This window comes from Rattus norvegicus, chromosome X, assembly GCF_036323735.1.
Source record: "Rattus norvegicus strain BN/NHsdMcwi chromosome X, GRCr8, whole genome shotgun sequence".
Lineage (NCBI taxonomy): Eukaryota > Metazoa > Chordata > Mammalia > Rodentia > Muridae > Rattus > Rattus norvegicus.
The window spans coordinates 101,724,809-101,748,354 of record NC_086039.1 but is presented as its reverse complement, the minus strand read 5'-3'; the positions used below and the strand labels follow the sequence as shown (position 1 = coordinate 101,748,354).

Genomic DNA, 23,546 nt, shown 5'->3' with positions numbered 1-23,546 from the left:
TTCTTTCTGGTACTTTTGTCAAAAAAAATTATGCCTTTGAAATAATTCATCTCTGTGTTGATAATTACAAATGATGCTTGACACACGCTCACTTTTTTTCTATTTGGCTTTCAGATTTCATAGGTTTATCTACTCCCTTATGTGAGATAGGGTTTCCTCCATGTAGCCCACACTGGCCTTAAGCTTACGAGGTAGTAGGATTACCTTGAACTTTTCTTTTTGAGTCAGTATTTCTTCATGTATCCCTGGCTGTCCTAGAACTCACAGGGATCTGACTGCCTCTCTCTCCCGAATGCTAGGGTCCCTCTACGCCAGGGTGGCCTTGAACTGCTTATCCTCTTGTATCTACTTCCACTTACAGTTACTACTGTAGTTACAGGCATGTACCACACTTGGTTTATCTGAGGGATTGAACCCAGGGTCTTGTACATGCTAGGAAGCATATTTCCAATGAGCTATATCCTCATCTTGGTAGATTATTTTAATTGTTTCTTTGTTTGATTTCATTTTATAATTTTTTGAGATAGCTACATGAGTCTAGAGACAGATCTAAAAAACAAAGTTGCATTCAGAGAGGTTAGATTTTCCTGGGTCTGGAAGGGGGCATCCTAGGAGGGAAAGGCAGGGCCATCTCTGTGAGTTTGAGGGCTAGACTGATCTAAATAGCAGATTCCAGGATATAGTCAGGACTGTACCAAGAGACCCTGCCTCAAACAAATAGAAATGTCAAATATTTATTTTTGACCCTTCTCCCAGACTTTTCCCTCCTTTTATGGGAACTTTTCTTTTCATTTTTGGTTATGTGGAATTATATATTTTAAATCTCTCAGTTTGTATTTTAATTTGGCTAACCACAAACACTGTTTTGCACCATACATATGAGAGAATGTCTCATGTAGCCCAGCCTTGAACTTACTATGTACCTGAAGAGGACTTTGACCTCTCCTGAAAGTTTGCTTCTCTGTCCAAAGTGCTGAGATTACAAGCTTATGTCACAGCTGGCTTGTATTTCCATTAAGAATATTATATATATATATATATATATATATATATATATATATATATATATATATATATATATATACTCGAGAGTTAATTTATACAATGTCTTTGATCATCTTTACCCTTTACTCTCCTTAATTCCTCCCAGACCCCTTCCCTACATCTCTCTTCAAACTTCAAGTCCTCTCCACTTCCTTTCTTCAGTTGCACAGCACTATGTAGTGTAGACACATTCTAAGTTTTTGTTTTTATTCATATGGACAATTTCCTCCTTTCCATGCTTGCTTAATTTTCTGTGAACATTTTGCTAATTTTTCCCAGATGCCTTAAAAGCATTGTGAAGCATCCATTAGTGTTTTCCATCTGCTCAACAGTTTCCATTTGTTTTCCCCAAAGACCTTCTCTCTGAAATCTGCCTTCCTGGTCTCATTAGACCTTCAGCATAACCATTGTCCTGGAACTATTTTCTCTTAACTCTCTCTCTCTCTCTCTCTCTCTCTCTCTCTCTCTCTCTGTGTGTGTGTGTGTGTGTGTGTGTGTTTTGGGGGGGCATAACACATTTTGTGTGACACTGTACCTGGGGAGGCATGATCAAATGTCTACTCACTCCAGGGAGGGAATGAACACTAGACCAAAGTGAGGATACCAACAAAATTGAGCTTGGACAAGCAATGAGCTTTATTGCCGTTATTTATAAGCATACGGGTGAGGGGTTGTTTACAGAAGCATACATGACTTAAGGCAGCTCTATTACAAAAAGTCCACTCCAGCATGGATGACAGCCCCTGAACGCTGGAAACCTAGAGTGCACTGCATAGCCTGCAGGCAGCAGCTCTACAAGTTGAGGAGTGTCCTTTCCAGGCAGCACAGTTGATCTGAGGTGACTTGGCTGTCTCTCTGGTTCTAGGCAGCTTGGCCAATCTGAAAGTCTTTTTTTTTTTTTTTTTTTTTTTGGTTCTTTTTTTCCGGAGCTGGGGACCCAGGGCCTTGCGCTTCCTAGATAAGCGCTCTACCGCTGAGCTAAATCCCCAGCCCCAATCTGAAAGTCTTTTATCCGTACTTGTCTGAGATCACCTCTTAGTAGTTCACCTCCTCTTAAGATAACCTGCTGTTTTATCTCCCCTTTAACATCCCATGTTTTAATGAGCTACTCTCCAAGGTGAAGTTTGATTTCAGGAGATTGCTACACAGAAGCACACGTGCTTGTGAATGCATGCATATTGTCACTATGCATAGCGAGGCCAGAGGTGTATGTTTCTTAATCATATTTTTTGAAATCAATTCTTTCATGAAACCTAGAGCTCATTTATTTGGCTAGGGTGACTGACCAACCAGCCTCAGAAATTCTCCTGGCTGTGGCTCCTTTTACCCAAGCCAGTGCTGCGATTACAGTTGTAGCCAGTTCTTCTGTAGGTGCTAGGGACTCAAACTCTGGTCTTCAGGATTGTGAGGCAAGAACATTACTGACTGAACCATCTGCTCTGTCTCATCAACCTGGGACATTTTTATTGCTGTATAGTCTTGTCTTCTGTTGTTATCTGTTTTAAGAATAGTTCTCCCTATGGAGACCAGGCTGGCTTTGAATTTGACAGAATCCTGCCTTTGCCTCTTGAGTGCCAAGATTACATGCATGCCCCCCCCATCACACCCAACAGTCTTGTCTTTACTGTTTCTTATATCCTGCCTTGTTCTTTTGGTTTTCACCTTTATTTGCCTAGAGTACTATCTCCATTAGCTTCTTGAGGAATGTTATCAAGGACATAATGGTTATATTTTGGCAGGTCTATATATAAATACTTTTTCCTACCCTGAAATGACTGAAAATGTTTCTAAATTTAAAAATCTGGTTTGAAATCATTTGACCCTTGTCTTAGTGACTCCATTGCTGTGAATAGACACCATGACCAAGGCCACTCTTATAAAGGACAGTATATAATTGGCACTAGCTTACGAGTTCAGAGGTTCAGTCCATTATGGGAGCATAGCAGCTGGAGGAGCTGAGAGTTCATCTTGTTTCAGAGGCAGCCAGGAGAAGACTGACTTCCAGGTAGCTAGGAGGAAGGTCTCAAAGCCCATCTCCACAGTGACCCCTTTCCTCCAACAAGGCCACACCTCCTCCAACAAGGCCACACCTCCTAATAGTGCCACTTCCCAGACTGAGCATATTCAAACCACTATAACCCTATAAAGTTTACAGACTGTATTTCATGGTTATGTGATCAGCAGCATTGTGTAAGTCTAATCAATCTCGACCATCCTTCCTTCCCTGATTGCTCAGAAGCTTTTAGAGAGTCCATCTTTTCTTTCCTCTCTTTGAGGGGTGTTGGTGGAGAGGGTTGTCTTGCTCTGTAACCTTGGATGACCTGGATACTCACTGCATAGATCAGTCAGATCTTGAACTTGTGGCCATCCTGCTACTTTTACCAGTCAAGCTCTAGAATACATGAGGTATCATGCCTAGTGTAGGAAATCTGTCTTTATGCCTCTAATTTAATGATCATTTGGGCCTTTCTTGCATTATATGGAACACTTAGGCCTTGTATATCTAGAAACTAATGCTTCAGGATGTAGGAAGTTTTCTTTATTTCTTTGAATACCTCTGTCCATTCTGTTTTCTATATTCTCTTCTTTTTCTACCCCCTGTTCTTTGAATCTCAGATTTCACTGGCTGCTTTTATAACCTCTAGCAACTTCTTACCTCACATTTTCCATCATTTTTGCTTTTTTATCATGGCAAAAATATTCTTGAGTAAATGCCCAAACATGTGGCTGATTTTCTCCTATTTTTCTATTATTAATTTCAAAACCATTTTCTTTATCTCTGTTCCTTTTGCAACCTATTGTCTTTAGTAAAGTAGCATCTGTCCATCTACCTGCCCATGTATCCATTTACCTATCATTTATCCCTTTGGGGTTTCTTCTTTTGAATTTTGTATTTTATCATGGAGGCTTTACTCAGCTTACCTGTGTGTTTCTTGGGTTCTGTTGTGTTGATTATAGGGGTACCTCTCATATTTCTCCAGTCAAGATCATTAGTGTGGCACTATTGCTTTCTCCCAAGAGTCATCTGCAAATCCCTGCCTTGTTGCTCATGTGCAAAGGAACTCAACAGACGTCCTGTTATTATCAATACGGATTTTCGTAGACTTCTGCATCTCTCTCTTCATTACCACCTTTGTGCTTGGTATAAAATGTCCAGTGCTTTTGGGGCTCAGATTTTTTTTTCTGAGAAAAAAGCCTCCAGTCAGCTGATAGAAGAAGGTCACCAGTAAGTGGTTTGTTTGGTAGATGAAGGGGTGGATTTTTTTCCCCTTTTAAAAAGAATATTTATTATATGCGTACAGGTGCTTGCCTGCATGTCTGTACATCACATGTGTACAGTGCCTGTGGAAGTCAGAAGAGGGCGTTCGATCATTGGGGACTGGAGTTGAGGTTGTAAGCCACCATGTGGATGCTGGGAAATGAACCCAAGTCTTTTCCAAGAGCAGATGGTGCTCTTAGCTGCTGAGCTATTTCTGTGATGTGTAGTCTTGCCTTGTAGCTCAGGCTGGCCTGGATCACACGATGTATCCCAGACTGGAATTGAACTTCAACTTCTCCTGCCTTGGTCTCTCAAGTGATGGGATTAGAGGTATGTATTCCATTACCACTTATTTTCCAGTTGGGTGTTAAGATTTTTGGTCAAACACCAATTTTAGCCATGTACTTTATGCTCTTTTTGCCTTCTGCAGTGTCTTGTTCTGTAGGTAGAGTGCATTACTGAGTCCACTATAAGGGAGCAGCAGGCTGGGCAGAAATAGAGTCCTGTCTGCCTCTCTTCAGTAATACTTTATACCTTCAAGTATGAGTCTTTCCTGGCTTATGTGGGGTGATAAACCTTGTATCTCTTCAGGTTCCCCTTGGTAGGCTTTTTAGTTTTGAAACAGTATTTTGTTATATAGCCAATGCTAGTCTCGATCTTTCTATCTCCCTGACCCTGTCCTTTAAGTGCTTTCGTTTTCATTTAAATATTTATTTTCCCTTTCTATATATGAGTGCTTTGCTTATGTATGTATGCGTGCATGTGTGCGTGCATGTGTGTGTATGTGTATGCCTGGCACCCACAAGGGCCAGCTAAAGGTATTTGGGACATGGTTGGCTTTCTGGAGAAAGTAAACAGACTCAGGTGAGTATTTGGTAGGCGAATACTGGAGAAGTTAACAGAGGCCATGTCATGTAGTGAGAGGTCACTATAGGCCTCTTACCTTTTCTTATGAGTGAAACGGGAAGCTGTTGAAAAGTGTAATGAACAGGGGGATGTACCTGACTGAGAAGTCGAACAGTCCTCTGAGGGCGGAGTGAGGCTGATTTTAGGAGAGATACAAAAAAAGATGCAAGAGAGATGTGGGAAGGCTACAGGTCTATATCACACTAGCAAGCAGGCATATTTTCTTATAACCTTGTTATACTACAGCACTGTGGGAAGCAAAGCCACAAGCTACCAGAAACAATTTGCTGAACCATACACAAGGCATTTGTCCTCGAAATAAAACTACCTGTTCCTTCCACCAAGGTCAATAGAATCTTCAGCCCCTAGCCTTGAGCCTCAGGTGCACCTCCTCTAAATGTTCTGTGCTTCAGCAGGCTGGGAAATCGACCAACTGACCCTGGCCTGCCTTGACTCTGCCCGCCAGGCAGACCTTCCCTTCCCCTCCCTCCCTCCCTTTCTATATGTGTCTATCTGTGTCTGTCTGTCTGTCCTCCCCCTCTGTCTGTCTGTCCCCAACTCCTCCGTTTCAGAGAAGAGGCAAATGGCTCCTGACTGGGGGATGTCATTATCTGATTGGTTTTTAATAGGTTGTGTGCATTCTCTCTCTCTCTCTCTCTCTCTCTCTCTCTCTCTCTCTCTCTCTCTCTCCCTCCCTCCCTCCCTCTCTCTCTCCCTCTCTCTGGTTCCCCTATCCCTTGAAATAGTGTCTCTTCTACTTTCATGTGCATTTTAAAATATCTAGATATTATATATAGAGAAAACATGATATTTGCCACTCTGGGTCTGGCATTTTTGCTTAATAAAACCTCCCATTCTATTCCTTGAAAATGATATTAATTCATACTTCTTTACAGTTTAATAAAGTTCCATTTTGTATTATACACCTTTTTTTTTCTGTCTCTCTGCTGATGGACGTCTAGGCTGCTTCCACACTTCAGCTACTTTGACTAGCACAGCAGTAAGCATAGCTGTGCATCGCCTCTCTGTTATGCTCATATGTTCTTTGAGTCTTTAATATTTGAGTTCCTTAGACAGTCTGGGTCTTAGTCTCCTGTCAGATGCACAGCTAGCAAAGAGTTCCTCATGTTCTCTTGCTTTCTTTTCACTCAGTGACAGTTCCATTTCTTCTTCAGAGATCCTTTTTCTTTTTTTGGTTTTTGTTTTTCAAGACAGGGGTTCTCTGTGTAGTCCCAGCTGTCCTGGAACACTCTTTGTAGATTGGGCTGGCCTTGAACTCAGAGATTTGCCTGCCTTTGCCTCCTAAGTATTGGGACTAAAGGTTTGTGCCATTGTCCTTGGCATTTTTTGTTCAGAGACTTTTAATGTGACTGAGTCAACAGAATTACTTTGGGAGACTTACAGCCTTAGGTGATTTCATTGTTCTGTGAACACAGTAGAGTGTACTTATGTAAACATGTGTGGATGGCCTACTTAACACTAGGCTCCATGGTATGAGTTCAGCCTGGTGTCTGAAGAGGCAGAGCAAACAAAAGAGCCCAAGAATAATCAAGCACAGGGGAAATGATACAATCATGGGATGCTGTAAACCCTGGGTATATGAGGCCTCTGCCAGGGCAATTCATTGTTATGCTTTACGATGAACATTATTTGTATGTAATATACTATGAAATAATAGAAAGCATTGTATAAGAAATACATAAGGCAGTTAGCAATCATATATTATCATCACCAAGTATTATGAACTATATTCATCACTGTATGCGGTGTTCTTTTATATGACTGTCAATAGAATAGGGTTTGCTTGCACCAGCAGTCTGAGAAGGGTGGAGGAGCTGGCAAATGGGGCTGGAATGGAGGTCAAAGGATCGTGGTGATCTGGGAGCCAAAACAGGAGAAGGTACACTTCCCAGCTGTGTCCAGTGTGGCTGATGAGGGATCCTTAGACTTCAGCACCAGGTAGTTGATGACCTAATGCAATCAGTTTAGGTGTAGTGGTGGAAACCTTACTGAAGTGGTTAAAGAGGAGGGTTGGAGACAGGGGGCATTTATAATTCTTATGAGTTTAGTTACAGAGTGAAAAAAGAAGCAGAGATTCAGCTAGTAGGAAGTATAAATTAAAAACATCCCAGGGCTGGAGAGATGGCTCAGCGGTTAAGAGCACTGACTGCCCTTCCAGAGGTCCTGAGTTCAAATCCCAGCAACCACATGGTGGCTCACAACCATCTGTAACGAGATTTGATGCCCTCTTCTGCTGTGTCTGAAGACAGTGACAGTGTACTCATCATATATAAAATGAATAAATAAAAAATCTTTAAAAATCTTTAAAAAAAATCCCAATCCCAAGAGTAGTTGAACCAATTTAAACTTATTGCCACCTAGCTTATGAATCAATGAGATTCAGACTATGGCTATTTCATTTGGCTTTGACAATTACTGGGGGTTATCCCTAATCTACTCTCTAACTGCTGCTGTGGCTACCTCTCAGTGATATATGCCAAATATTTGCCGTTTTTCCTGGACATGGGCTCATGGTCCATCTCCTCTCATGACAGCTTTCTCCTCTCTCTCCATGTCCTTTCTTCACCCTCTTCTACCTGCAACCCCCAACCAGGTATCTCAGAAATCACCTACCTCTAATCTCTCTAGTAATTGGCTATAGTCATTTTTTCTATTTAACCAATAGTTTTAAATCAAGGATCAAAGTTTACACAACAAAAGCTAGTAACTGTGAGAATTCACTGGTCTTGAGGCAATTAGACAGCATTTAGCATTACCATACATAGCAACAGACCAAACCTCAACACCCAAGATTTGAAAAATGTGTTTAGTATAGTTAAACATATCTTCTGTATAGGAACCTAGGGAAAAATGATAATGTGTAGCGTTCGTTGATCTTCTCTTTGCAGGTAGCACTGTTTTTGGTATAACTTCTTCTTCCCTAGAAAACCTTGTATTTGTTTGAAAATGTAGTAGGCTTAGATTTTTTGTAAGGAGAGAATAAATGACACGCATGAATGAGACAGTGTGTCCCATCGTAGTACTGAGTTTTGTCTTAATTTATTTTTTGGTGTGGTTTTATGGATCAAAGCCAGGGCCTCGTGCAAGTTACCAAGTCTTCTACCAGTGAGCTACATCCCTGTTTCTTCCTTCAAGGGATGGAAATCATAGTAACTACGTAAAATGGTGTTCGGCTTGCATTTTGTAGGAGGTTATTGAGGATTGAACTAAGCTCTACTAGAGCTTCTTTCTGGCTGTGTGTAACAGAAATGATAGGCTTGCACCAGGAAGTTGTAAGTAAGAATGAATCACAGCAATTTAGTAAAGCATTAGGAAGCTGTGCCGGGATTAAGTCATAGAAATGGAAACTTCTTGTATTCAGTATGACATATAGAATAACCCAAGGTCTTCCATCTGGATAAGTTATTTATTCATTCATGCCTACTTCTAAAAATATCATTGAGCATGTATTATGTGCCAGATTAAGGATCTAGTGCTAAACCCTCAGGAAACTTAGGAGTTTAGAATATAAAAATGGCGATGTCGTCCATAAGGTCATAGGGCAAGGGCTGGCTGCATAGCCCCGGCAAACCTGGAACTCTGAGTCCTTCTGCTTCAGCCTCCCGGGTTCTCGGATTAGAGATATGCGTTAACACAGCTGGCCAGGAACGCGTTTTTATGTCACTTGTCTCCTTAGGGCTACTTAAATCACCACATGCCAGAGGGATAAACAACAGAACTTTAGTTCTTTCCCGTCTTGAAATTACAAGTCTAAGAGCAGGGTCCAGCAGGTTTGTTTTGTTTTTCAGGCCTATGGCCATCTTTATGCTGTGGCCCCACATGCTCTTTCCTCTGCATATTTAGTCCTTGTGATGATTTTCTGTGCTCGCCTCCTTCCTTCCTTCCTTCCTTCCTTCCTTCCTTCCTTCCTTCCTTCCTTTCATCTTTCTTCTTCTCCTCCTTCCTCCTTCTCCATTTTCTCTTCTTCCTTCTTCCTCTTTCTTCCCACTTCTTCTAGACAGGCTCTCATGTAGCCTAGGCTAGCTTCAAACTAGTTATATAGCCAAGGATAACCTTGAACTTCTGATCCCTGTGCTTCTACCTCCCCAGCGCTGGCTGGTAGTACAAGTATGTGCTGCCACGCCGTTTTTATGCAGTGCTGGAAATGGGAAACCTAGTACTTCTTGTATTTCAGGCAAGCACTCTACCAGATGAGCTATATTCCCACCTCTACTTTTTCTCTTCTTACAAATATGCTGATCAGATTGAATTAAGTGTGCTTAATGGCCTCCTCCTAATTTAATGTACCTTTGAGAGACTCCCTTGTTTGCCTAGAATGATGTTAAACTTGAGATTCTCTGACCTCAATCTCTTGAATCCTTGAAGTATGTATGCTGTCTACCCTGCCTACCTAGCTTCTTTATCACCTCATTAAAGATCTGTTTCCAAGTACAGTCATATTCTGAGAATCTAGGGGTAAAGTCTTCGACATATGCATTTTGAGAGCCAGAAGGAATAATGGACTGTGGGACTTGTGTCTTCTGCTATGTTTAACTTAATAGCAGTTTCTTCTTAGTACTATGAAGTATTCCTGTGACAGTCTTCAGTGGAACCCTGCCTTTTGTTTCATGAAGGTGGTCACTGGCGTGAACTCATAGTTCGAACCTATAAGCCAGGACACACAATGGCTATTGTCACTTTTCATCCCCAGGGATTAAGTCAAGTAAGCCTAGCAGGGTAAGAAGCCACTTTTTAAAAAAAATGATTTATTTATTTTTACACTACAGATTTCATTGAAGTTTTAGAACAGATGTCAGAAACTACACCATAGGGTATTTATGTAGGTTAGAGAATAGGTTTGAGGATGAAGAGTTGGTAAGAATATAATTTAACTGTGCTGCTGGCATAATCAAATCACAAAGATAATTACTATACATGGATTCCCAAGCATTTTTACAAGCACTTTGCTCAACTGAATCCAAAAGCTATTTCCATAGAGATTTGCATGTCCAACTTTCATAATCTGAATACTTCACACACTCTGCTAGTATCGTGGGGAGCCATGCCGCCTTCCAGACTCTGCTCTGCATTTGTAAGGCTCGTAACCCTTCCAGACTGTCTTCTGGTTTGCTCTCTATTGCTGGGATAAAACACCGTGACTCACAGCAGCTTAAGGAAGAAAAGATGTGTTTCACCTTATCGCTCAAAGCTCCTGCCCCATCACACACAGAAAATAACCTTTCAAATCCTTTCATATTTCTCCGCTTTTGCTATCCCAACCACCCACTCAAGTATCACCTCAGAAGATGTGAGTCCTGGAACAAATGAACCAGGAAACAGAAAAGAAAGAACATGGTGGGCGTTGGATGGCCAGCAAGACGGCTGAGTAGATAAAGGTATTGCTAAAGGTAGAGAACGATTAGAGGCTCAAAGTAGAGAAAGTGCCAGTTCTATTGTATGAGATTTGTGAAGGGAAGTCAGAGGAAGAATTCAAGGCAGGAACTTAGAGGCAACAATTGAAGCAGAGGTCAGGGAGGAATGCTGCTTACTGGCTTACTCATTTTGCTTTTATTTTTAGATTTAAAAAGTGTTTTATGTGTATGAGTGTATGCATGTGTACATATGCACCACGTGGTATCCAGGAAGGTCAGAGGAGGGCTTTGGATCCTCTGAGACTAGAGTTACAGACAGTTGGGAGCCACCACATGAGTGCTGGGAAATCCAGCCTGGGACCCCTACCATGGCAACAAGTGCTCTTAACAACAAAACCAACTCTCTCTTCGGCCTCGCTTTGCTTTCGTATACACCTGGAGACCATCTTGCCAGGGATTGCACCACTCACAGTGGGCTGGGCTGTCTAAAAACAAGCATCAATTGAGAAAATATCCAATAGACATGCCCACAGACAAATCTTAGGGAGGCAGTTCCTCAACTGGGGCTCCTTCCTAGATCATACCAGCATCAGTCCTGTTGATAAAACAACAAGACCCTAATCAACACAGACAGTTTCATATGGAAACGTCCCTATACAGAGTTGGCTATTTCAACCAGCTTACGAAGTAGGTAGGCATAAGAGGAATGTTATCACCTTCATTTTATAGATCAACAAATGGAGACAAAGTCACATGGAGGGTGAAAGACCCAGTTAACTACAAAGCTAGGATTTGACTCTGAGTCCTTTGATTCTTGGCCTGGTTGGTCTTTTTAATTCTATAGCTTTGACTTGGCTTATAACCCTGTGTCTGTATGCCAAGCTAGTCTGTAGTGATTATAGCAATATTAGAATTTTAATATGTTCTATAATCAGATAAAAGGAGTTCCTGTGTTCGCTATTTTCTTTTTTCATTTAATTGGATATCAGAGAATAACTTGTGTGTCTGGTTCCCTCCTTTCATCATGTGGGTTCCAGGGATTAAACACAGGCCATTCAACTTGATGGCAAATACCTTTATCTACTTAGTTGTCTTGCTGGCCGGCCGGCGCCCACAATGTTCTTTCTTTTCTGTTTCCTGGTTCATTTGTTCCAGGACTCACATCTTCTGAGGTGATACTTGAGTGGGTGGTTGGGATAGCGAAAGCGGAGAAATATGAAAGGATTTGAAAGGTTATTTTCTGTGCGTGATGGGACAGGAGCTTAGTTTAGCTCCTTGTTTATGAGAATAACTCACACTTCCTGTAGAGAACTATTAGAGGCTCAAACTAGAGAAAGTGCCAGTTCTATTGTATGAGATTTGTCAAAAGCTGAAAAGCCAAGCAACATTTCTACTGAGATGTGAAAATAGCCTGTTGTTGTTGTTTTTGTCCTGCAGAACATTGCTTTATGCTAAGTGTTATTTATAATAGGATTTGAGAAATGTGTCGTCTTGTCTGACTCCTGTGGGGCTGGTTATTGTAGCTAACCACAAGAGAATTTGTCAGAGATGAGTCTTTCCTTGGCTCTTTGTTTCTTGTTCTGGGCAGGAGGAGCTCTGTGTTCAGAAGGTGACCTTGAAGGATTTTTCTGCTAAAGGCCCTGGAGCGGTCTGTGAATTGACCTCACTTTATTTTCAGGAAAGGTAAGCCTGGAGCAGCCAGACAGGAAGCAGGAGGCTTCAGGATTGCCATAGCATGTAGTTTACTTGCTGGTAATGGGCTCCTGAGAGTGGAGGCCCAGAAGCTAGTTAGATCTGCCTTTCATGTGCCAGCCATATCCGGGAACCCAGGCTAGAATATAAAAGTGAAGTGGAGTATGGCTGCCTTTGACTTCTCAAAATCAAAACAAAAAGAATGTAACAGAGTGTGTACCTGGACCTCCATCCCTCAAGAGTGCAAATCATGTAGAAGTCCCAGCGCCATGGTGAGAAAGCTGTGTCTCCCAGATAACAGGCTTGGGATGCCCCTTCCAGCCAAGCAGTAAGAGGTATATATTATAGTCCATCATTCTAAAATTCTGTCTTCCTTGTTTCGTTCCTAGCACCATGACCCGTTGCAGCCATCAGCAGTCCCCCTACTAGCTCCTGTTTGGGGAGCCCTACATCTTTGAAGATCTTCTGGGTTTGAAGATTCAAATCTCTCCAGATGCCTTCTTCCAGATCAATACTGCTGGTGCAGAGATTCTGTATCAGATCATCAGGGAGCTGAGGAGAGTGAACTCTGATAGCATCCTCCTAGACACTTGCTGTGGAACAGGCAAGTGGCCTTCCTAGGAAAAGTCTATTGTCTAGGTCTCAAATGCCATCTACCTACAGTCTTTTCAAGGGTGGCAGGAGGGAGTAGTGTTGATGGTATAAATATAAGCATGTTGGTTATATAAACACAAATATAACCTCTTATTTCTTACGTCTCCCGGTGTGGTTGGCCTCTCTCTGGCTCGATGTTGCCTCCCAAGTTCATGGCTTTGAGCTGGTGGAGCAGGCAGTAGAGGATGCCAGGTGGAGTGCAGCCTTTAATGGTCTAGATCAGATTCTGAGGTGAACTTATGAGATGGGAGTTGAAAGAGGGCCTAGAGATAGAGCTCTGTGGCAGGCTGCTTGCTTAACATATATGAGACCTAAGGGCCCATTTCCCAGCACTGCAAAAACAAACAACAATACAGAAGCGCAGTTGTTAATATGGAAAGGAGGACCTACTTGAATCCCCAACTTATAAGGGATGCTGAACTCTAGAGTAGCCAGAGAAGGATTTTGGGGTTTTCAAGAAGAAGTCTTAATAACCTTTTCTTTTTTCATTGTATAGATAAACCCAAGGCAAGTACAAGCCTAGTTGGTAGGAAGGGAAGTGATAGAATATTGACCATAATAGAAGAATCTGCTTTAATTCAACTCTGAAGGCACCAGAGCCAATACAATCAGTTTCAAATGTAGAGTTTCAGCCTGGCATTGGGGTGAACACCTTTAATTCCAGCCCCTGAGAGGCAGAGGGAGAGACAGGTGGATTTCTATATGTTCAAGGCTAATCTGGTCTATATAGTGAGTTCAGAGCCAGCCAGGACTATATAGTGAGGCTCTGTGTTAAACCAAACAAACTAAGCAAACCTACAATTTTAAAAAGTAGAGCCTTTTTCTTAAATAAAACGACAATCGCAATATAGAAAATAGTTTGTATTCTGTCTTTTATTCTACTTCCAGACAATTCTTTCCGTTTTGTTTTTTGTTTTTTATATGACTGGCCTTGAAAGCCTTATCTCTTTCTTTGCCTCCCAAGTGCTGGGATTATAGATGCGTGCCAATATGCCTAACTTCCAGACAGTTCTTGAGGTCCCAAGTGAAAAGCGATGGCGCAGGAAGAGCACTTGAGTGGAAGGCAAGGTTTATGTTGCAGTGTGGGTACTTACATGCTGTCTGTCTCGTCACTCCAGCTGGAAGGCTCATTCAGCCTTTCCAAGGGAAAGCACCTGCAGCAGGTCCAAGAGCATTTTCTTTGCTATTCAGAGGTACACTGGAGCCAAAGGGAAAGGCAGGACTCTGGCTGCAGTATCGTATAGTTCTATAATGCTAACGCTTCCCACTTGTTGGGCTTAAGTTATGCCACATGGTCGTCTTTTCCACAGGTGTCACCAACTGTGAGTTTCATGCTGGCAGAGCAGAGACGATTTTGCCACAGCTGTTAAAGTCACAGAAAGATGAGAAGTTGACTGTTGCTGTGGTGAACCCTGCCCGTGCTGGCCTGTGTAGGGAGGGAGGACACCTTGGCTGCTGTTCCCCATGTGTAGGATTGTCCACTTCCCCCATGGTGCCCACCAGTTCTGTGTCTTTCTTCCCATAGCAGACTTAGGGGCTCCCCATGAGATGGCCTTGAAGTAGCTTCCACATTCCTTAGTAGTCCTCAGTGAATTTGGAATAATAGGAACTATAGTGGGTTAATTATATTAACAAGATGCTCACTCCTTCAGATCACAGAGTGGTGCGAGCCGTTCGGAACTGCAGGGCCATCCACACTCTAGTGTTTGTTTCTGGCAAGCCCCCTGGTGAAAGCACAAGGAACTTCATTGAGTGAGTCTTGCCTTTTTTTTTCCAGTATCATTTTCCCATGAGCCGGGGGTATAGCTCAGTTGGTAGAGTAACTGCCTACTGTGTATGGTGCATGGCATTGGTCTTCATCAGCATATAAGAGTGAGCTGGGGCAGGAGGACGTGAAGTTCAAGATCATCCTTGGCTATGTAGTGAGTTTGAAGCCAGCATGGGATGAAGACCCACTCATTAAAAAACAATCGAAAACCAAACTTATTTTTCTAAAGATTAGAGTAATTCGTGCTTTTATATGCATAATGTGGACAATGTGGAGAAACAAAGAAAAAGAAAGAAATATTATCATTATACTACTTCATTTATCTGTATTTATTTATTTGTTTATTTTTAGATAGGGTCTCACTATGTAGTGCTGGCTGTCCTAGAACTCATTATGTAGGCCAGGCTGGCCTTGAACTCACAGAGGTCCGATTGCCTGTAGATCCTGAGTGATGAGATTTAAGGTGTGTGCCACTATACCTGGTTCAATATACCACTCTAAAAATAAGGTTTTTTAAAAAAATTATGTGTATGAATCTGAATAAGTTTATGTGCACACATATTCACACAAGCCCATGCATGCCAGAAGAGGGCATCAGATACCCTGAAACTTGACTTATAGACAGTTGTTTACTAACAAATTGATGTCAGGGACCAAACTTGTATCCTTTGTAAGAATAGTTAGTGCTCTTTAACTGTGGGGCACCTCTCCAGTCCCTGATAATATCACTTTAAGAATTCATTATAAGGGCTTGTCTAGGGTGAGACAACTCAGGTACTTGGTCTGGTTACAAATTTTTAAGAGAGTACCAAAAATCTTAATGATCAAAAAAATTTCAATACAGTATTTTGGAAAACCAACCCTCTCAAATCAGGAAGGACAATTTTTTTTTAAATTGATGTTCGCTGTGGTGATCCCATCACTAGGGAAATATAACAGGGCTAGCCTGCTCCAGCCAGTCTAGCCTAATTAGTGAGCTTCTGGCTAATGAGAGGCCTTATCTCAAATGAGGCAGATGACATTCCTGAAGATGACACTTAAAGTTGCTATCTGGTCTCCATGTTTGTACACACACACACACACACACACACACACACACACACGACACTAGATTCAATTCCCAACCCAAAATCATGATGAACAGTAGGGATCTGATTGCCTTTTAAAAGATATGAATATGAGAGAATATATATCTCCTTCACTTATTTCCTCCACCAGCATTTCCTTGCAAATGTTTGGCTTTTGTTCTCTTTTATAGCTGAATAATAGCCCAGTTTTTATTTACTACATTTTCTCTATCCATTTATCTATTGATAGAAATCTTGTTTGTCTGTTGGGAATAATATAGCAAGAAATGTAAATGCAGATATCTCATTGATATGGTGATTTCATTCCCTTTTGGCTGCTCCAAGAAGTTGTACAGTTGTGTCATCTGGTAGATTTATTTTTAGTTTTTTGAGGAATCTTGATATTGTATTTCATTATGACTGCATTGATTTTTCATTCCCACCAACAGTGTTTTAAAGTCCCCCCCTTTTTTCCAGGTACTTGCTAGCATGTTATAATGTATCTGTATATTTTTTGTAGTTTTTTGGTATTTAGTTAAATTTGAGATAATTTATCAATGTAAGTGGGGAGGTAGAGAGTTATGCGCGCTGAAGCTTACATGTAGAGGTCAGAGGACAACCTTTAGGACTTGGTTTTGTCCTTCTTTCTGCCTTGGGTCCTGAGGATCAAACTCATGTTCCAAGGCTTATGCTGAAAGTACTTTTACCTGCTGAGCCATCTTGCTTACCTGTATATGTTTGTTTTGAGACAAGGTTTCATGTAGCCAAGGCTGGCCCTGAACCCTCAATCCTCTTGTATCTCTATCCCTCAAGTCCTGGGATTATAGGTGTGTGCCAACAAGTCCACATTTCTAGTTAAAAAAATATTTTTATGTTCATATGTTCATTCATTCATTCATTGTGTGTGTGTGTGTGTGTGTGTGTGTGTGTGTGTGTGTGTGTGTACTTCAGTGTATGTAGGGAGGTCAGAGGACCAGTGTGTGGGAATTGTCACTCTTTTTGTAGGTCCTGGAGATTGAGCCTAGTTTATCAGACTTGGTGGTAAGTGCCTTTACCCATGGAGCTATCTTGCCAGCCCTTAAGTCTTTCTTTTTAACCTTACCATTCTAACAGGACGGGACAATACTTTATGGTATGTTTTTAAAACTTTAAATTATGTTTTCTCATTATAGGTCAAAGTGCAGAGACTAAGGGTTTTTGGAATGATTAGCCACAGATAAGCCCGCCAAGGCCTAGCGACCATTGCAAACTAGTGGACAGAAAGATAAGAGGCAAGAGGCAATGTTTAGGGAGGAACTGGGAGGAACGATGGATTTCTCAGCATGGCTGGACCACACTGCACTCATGAACTCACAATGTTGTGGTTGCTTGCACGTCCTAGCCGCCAACATTCTAGCATGGGAGGGGATGGAGCTCATGAGCCCCCACCCCTACATGAGGAGCTGTTGAGAGTTGATGGCTGTCAGGGCAAGGCGAGTAAGTTTTCTTTGGGGGTATGATCCCTGTTAGATTGACCATGCTCTGGTTGATAGTCCCATAGCATGTGTATACAGGAATCACAAATGGGACTTGATGGGTTCTTACAAAAAAGACATGAAGTTGGAAGGAGTGAGGGGTAAGGGGTGGATATGGGAACAGTTATAGAGAGAAGTAGAGGAGCAGAATATGAGCAGAATCCATTGTGTGTATATATGAAATCCTCACAGAATTGATACAGTCTACATTTAAAAGGGAATCAAAAACGCCAGGTTTAGTGGCTCCTGTTTACAATGTCAGCTCTTAGGCAGAAACAGGAAGGGCATTAGTTGTATCAGTGTAGGCTTCATAGTGAGATCCTTTCTCAAACACTAACAGTAAAAAAATCTAGCCAGGTGTGGCGCAGGCCTTTAATCCCAGCACTCAGGAAGGCAGAGGTGGGCAGATCTCTCTGAGTTTTCAGCCAGTCTGGCCTACAAAGAGAGTTCCAGGCCAGGCAAGAATACATAGTGAGACCTTGTCTCAAAAGACACTATATATCAATGAATTACAAAACAAAAGATATGACAAATAAATGTTGTTATGAAAAATGGCTAAAAAAGCCTAGTCAAGAACATAAAAGAGTAAAAACATAGCTATAAATAATAGGGCTGGAGAGATGGCTCAGTGGTTATGAGCACTGGCTGCTCTTGCAGAGGTCCTGAGTTCAAATCCCAGCAACCACATGGTGGCTCACAACCATCTGTAATGGGATCTGATGCCCTCTTCTGGTGCATCTCAAAATAGCTACACTGTACTCATATAAATAAAAATTAAGGAGTTGGGGATTTAGCTCAGTGGTAGAGCGCTAGCCTAGCAAGCACAAGGCCCTGGGTTCGGTCCCCAGCTCCGAAAAAAAGAAAAGGAAAAAAATAATAAAGCAATATAATTATAGATTTGAAGGCTTTGTGTTTTAGACAAGGTCTCACTATGTAGCCTTGTCTGACTAGGAGTTCACTACATAGACCAGATTGGTCTTGATTTTATGGCAATGCCTCACAAAGTGTGCTGTCACACTCTCTGATAATTTTTTCCCCAGTATAAGAACGTATTCCTTAGAGCTTGCTCTAAAAACAAATATTTGAGTCTGGCGGTGGTGGTACACACCTTTAATCCTAGTGCGGGAGGCGGATGCAGGTGAATCTCTGAGTTTTAGGCCAGCCTGGGCTACAGAATGAGTTCCAGGATGGATAGTACTATTCATCCTGTCTGGAAAAGCCAAGATAGATAGATAGATAGATAGATAGATAGATAGATAGATAGATAGATAGATAGATAGATAGATGTAGGTAGGAAGGAAGAAAGGGAGATATAGATAGATAGATAGATAGATAGATAGATAGATAGATAGATAATAGGTCTAGGTAGGAAGATAGATAAGAGATAGATATATGTAGGTAGGTAGGAAGGTAGAGAAGATAAATAGACAATAGACAGATAGATAATGCATGTGAAAATCTGTAATTTTTCTGGGAAAAAACAAGCGGCCAGTGTTAATTCCAGAAAATAAGGTTAAGTCCTGAACAGATTAGTGAGTATGGAAATAAATTAAGATCCCCCACTCAAGATGAGTGTGGTATATGTATCTGCAATCCCAGTACTCAGGAAGCTAAGCCAGGAGGGAAGGCATGATTTCAAAATGAGGCTGGGTTCCATAGTGGTTTTGAGGTCAGATGGCTACATAGTGAGACTGCTATCTCATACAATCCAAGGGGATAAAAAGCTTCTATCCACAATAAAAAATTAGGCTCAGTCTCCCCACTGTATTTGATTGTCTGTCTCTGTAAATCACTCTTCCATTTTTATTGTTTTTGAATATGATTATCAGAGGTAAAAATGTACTCCAATAAAATGTAATTGACAACTGTATAGACACTGCAAAAAAATGTTGGATATAAATCTAGACTAAGTAAATTCAGCAAGGTACATGTGAAAAATGGAGAATCCATAAATGCACTCCAGGAAATGATAGGATTTTTTTTAAAGTAATTGTGCTATGATTTCCAAGTGAAAATTTAGAAGACATAGAATAAAAGGCAGTTATTTCATTTATGATTTTTTTGTTTAGCATGCAGAGGAATTGGTTTCATTGTAACCTTAAAGCATATTTTTGTTTTTACATTTATTTACTATGGGGGAGAGGTATTTGTGTGCATTCGTTCTTTTGTTCTACCCTGTGGATCCTGAGATTCAAACTCAGGTCATCAGACTGCAGCAAACCCCTTTACAGCTAAGCCATTTCGGCCGCCCTAACTTACTGTCCTTTCGTTTATTTCTGTGACACTGTCATACATGTATCATATGCTTTGTTCTAGTGCATCCCTTCTATCTTTTTTATTTCATTATGCCCCCTTTCCCCTAATATTGTCCACCTTCTATCTATGTCCCCACAAATCATGTCATTTCACTTAAGAATGATCTCAGTTCCATCTATTTCTTTGTGAATATCATAATTTTATTTGTCTCTTTAGCTGAATAAAATTCCATTTGTGTGTGTGTGTGTGTGTGTGTACACATGTGTGTGTGTGCATATGTCAATGCCTGACTTCAACACTGAGTGCATTATTTTATCACTTTCCATCTCCTTTGGTCTGTCTTTTCTCTGTGCTAATGTGTGCATATGTGGAGGCCAAAGGACAGTTTGAAGGAGTTGATTTTTTCCTACCACGTAGATCCTGGGGATCAAATTCAGCTCATCAGCCTCGGTGGCAAGCACCTTTATCCGGTGAGCCACCTCTCTGACCTCCCATCTTTTTCAAGAAGAGGTCACTGAATTTGGAGCTTGTTGTTTAAGCTAGGCTGGCTGGCCCGTGAGTCCTGTTCTCTGCCTTTCTTCATTCCCTCACCCCTGGTGCTGAGGGTGCAGACCTGTGCTGCCACCTCTTGGATGGAAACTGCGGATCCAAACATAGGTCCTAATACGAAGTTACCACCCCAGCCCTATGTCACATTAACAATCTCGTGATAAACACCTAGACTGTTTCTCCTTCCGTCCTACTGTGACTAAAGTGGCAGTAAGCATGGATGTACATTTATCTCTGCAATATGCAGACTTAGAATCCTTTAGGTATATTATAACCCAGTTGGGTATGGCTGAGTCATATGGTAGTTCTGTTTTAAATTTTTTTTTTTTTGAGAAACTTCCACATTGATTTCCACAGTAGCTTTAAAGACGATTTATTTTTATTTTATGTATATGAGTGTTTGCTTATGTGTATATATGGGCACCATGTCTGGTGCCTAAGAAAGCTAGAAAAGGGTGTTGGATCCTGTGGAACTTGAATTACAGATGGTCGTGAGCTACCATGTGGGTTCTGGGAACCTTACTCAGATCCTTGGCAAGAGCAGGCAACGCTCTTAAATGCTGAGCCATCTCTCCAGCCCTGGGAATTTTTTCTAAGAAGTTGATCATTCAGTGATTTTTATTCCATGAGCATTGTGGGGAGTAGGGATGCAAAGCAACTGTTGTTAAGTTAATTTGACAGGATGGCTATTATTTATGTAGTGTTTACCTTTATTAAACCATTCAAGATATGAAATAAAAATGTATAACAACTAAACGGGAGTGGTGATAAATGTCCATAATTCTAGCACTTGGGAGGTAGAAACAAGAGGAGCAGGAGTTTAAGGTCATCTATCCTTGGCTACATAGTAAGTTTGAGGCCAGCCAGGGCTACTTGAGAGTCTGTCTCAAGAGAACAAAACTAAAACAATTATATATATATATGTATATATATATATATATATATATATATATATATATATATATATATATATATCCTAGAACTAAATGTGAGAGCTAAAACTATAGACTTTTTAGAAGAATACATTTAAAATCTTCATGACCTTGTTAAGCAGTCTTCTTTAATACAGTTATCAAAAGCCCAAAGGAAAAAAAGAAAAATAACATTAAAGTCAGGACAAAACAAAACAAAAACCTTTTATATTGCAAATGTAACCACCCCGAAAGTGAAAAGACATCTCATGGTATAGGACAATTATTCATAAGTCATTTGTAAAGGCTTCATATCCAGTGGCCAGTCACAGAAGCCCACACACTAGGTCAGATGTGCCAGCACACATCTGTCACCCCACTTCAGTGCTGAGAGGCAGAAACAGGCAGAGACATCCCGAGGGCTCACTCACCAGCCACCTAGCCAATTAATGAGCACCAGGTTGAGTGATACCCTGTCTCAAATTAAAATGGAAGGCTATTGAGGAAGACGTCCCAACGTCACAAACTTTTGTAATTGTTGAGTGTGGAGGTGCACACCTTTAATCGCAGAACCTGGGAGTCAGAGGCAGAGAGAGCTCACCCCATGTCCCCCACGTGTACCTGTATGGGCAAGTACACTTTCCACATACAAGTTTATACCACAAACACATAACACACACACACACACACACACACACACACACACAGAGAGAGAGAGAGAGAGAGAGAGAGAGAGAGAGAGAGAGAATACTAAAGAATTCCTTTTATAGAAAATCTTGTTTGGGTAGACAAGTCTATAGAAAAAGAAGGGTCTGTGGCTTCATAGAGTTTCAGTGAGTTTGAGTCAAATGCGAGGTATGGCTGTTAAGAGGTACAAGGGCTCTTAATGGGCTAATCAAAATGTTCCAAAAGTGCTGGTAGTGGTAAGTGCGTGCTCTCAATATACTAACAACCACTGAGCTATATAAATGGTAAACTAGATTGTATCAAATAATGTTTCAATAAAACTATGGAGAAAAAAAACCCTGAAACTTTTACATGATACAAAGCACCATAAACAATTTCACTCACAGAAGCCAATTTTAGTAAATATTACAAAAACTGTTTTCCTCAGTCTGTAGTCAAGCCCTAGAAGTCAACAAGAAACAGGAAAACTAGCAGAAAAGAAGAAAAGGAAGTAGTACTAATGTGTTCTGCATTGTGAGGTGATGCTGCCTCCTCCATGAAAATAGAAATAGGAGCTGCTGTGGTGGCACAGGCCTTTAATCCCAACCTTCGGGAGGTGGAGGCGAGCGGATTTCTGAGTGCAAGGCCAATCTGGTCTACATAGCAACTTCCAGGACAGCCGGGACTGCACAGAAAGACCATGTCATGGGAGGTGGTATTTGAGGCCAGTTTGAGCTACATAGAAACAGCCTGTTTAAACCCTGTAACAATATACATAGAAACACACATCTCTGTGTACATACACATACATATACACTTACATATGTATATATGTATACACTTACATATGTACATACATATATATGTAAAAACATTTGAGGATTTCATAGATGCAGTAATTTTTTTATCATATCCAGCCCATTACCCTACTCTAACTCCTTCTACACTCTCAACACATCCTCTCCCAATTCCTTGTTCTCTTTTTAAAAATAATCCAGTGAGTCCGATTCCTGCTGTCTGTCTGCTCGTGGGGTGGGGCTCCTTCCTGAAGTTCAGGCAACCTACCAGCAGCCACACCCCTAAAGAAACACATTTACATTTCAAACTGGGAAAAATACAAAAGCTTGATAATGCCTTGCTCACAATATAGGGGCAAAAGAAATTGAAAATGTTGCTGGTATAAATTGAGCACTAATCTATAAAAGTGAATACTATTCCTTTGGAGGTAAAATGAATGATGTTTAACATTTAACTTTAGATGCATGCATTGTTGGTGATCCAGAATTGCATGCCTCAATTTAAACTCTTTTATGTGGCCTGGGTGTTTTACCTGTATGTATGTTTACATCACTCGTGTTGCCTGAGCACACAGAAGTCAATAGAGGGCATCAGGGCTCCTAGAGCTAGAGTTACAGATGATTCTGAGCTGACAAATAGGTGTGACTTGAACTTGTGTCTTCTGGAAGAGCAGCCGGTTTTCTTAACCACTGAGCCAGCTCTTCAGCTCCCATTCCTCAGATTTTTATCCTGCAGCTCAATGCCATACATAAAATGACATATAAAATTGGTTATTATAATATTTTAACATCAAAAGAAAAATGTTCTAAAAGTCATCAGAAAAGAACTGGATAAATTATTTATCATATCCATAAGATGGAAGGCTATACACGATAATGTTCTGATAATGGAAAATCTTGACAGTATGTTTCCAGCAGCTTTACAGAGATATCCTTCATAATCCACACAATTTTATCCATTTAAATAATATAATTGTAAAGCTGTAGAGATAACTCAGTGGTTAAGAGCTCTCATTGCTCATGCAGGGGACCCAGGTTTGGTTCCCAGCACCTACGTGGTGGATAACAAACTTTTGTAATTGTTGGGTGTG

At 41.0% G+C, this 23,546-nt stretch overlaps 2 protein-coding genes across 6 annotated transcripts in view; both read left to right on the top strand.

Moving 5' to 3' along the window:
• Positions 1-23,546, top strand: part of Trmt2b (tRNA methyltransferase 2 homolog B) — a 60,450-nt gene that overhangs the window by 28,751 nt on the left and 8,153 nt on the right. The window contains 6 exon segments of the mRNA XM_017602352.3: positions 9,786-9,932; positions 12,170-12,264; positions 12,663-12,880; positions 13,050-13,139; positions 14,238-14,357; positions 14,580-14,679. Of these exon segments, the coding sequence (XP_017457841.1) occupies positions 9,786-9,932; positions 12,170-12,264; positions 12,663-12,880; positions 13,050-13,139; positions 14,238-14,357; positions 14,580-14,679 (770 nt within the window).
• Positions 14,541-23,546, top strand: part of Xkrx (XK related, X-linked) — a 99,377-nt gene continuing 90,371 nt past the window's right edge. For 2 of the 5 annotated variants that reach the window (XM_063280193.1, XM_063280190.1), the window contains exon 1: positions 14,541-14,679. The gene's annotated coding sequence lies outside the window, so the exon portion shown is untranslated. The remainder of the gene's footprint in view (positions 14,680-23,546) is intronic. The other 3 variants (XM_063280188.1, XM_063280192.1, XM_063280195.1) reach the window with 3 other exon arrangements.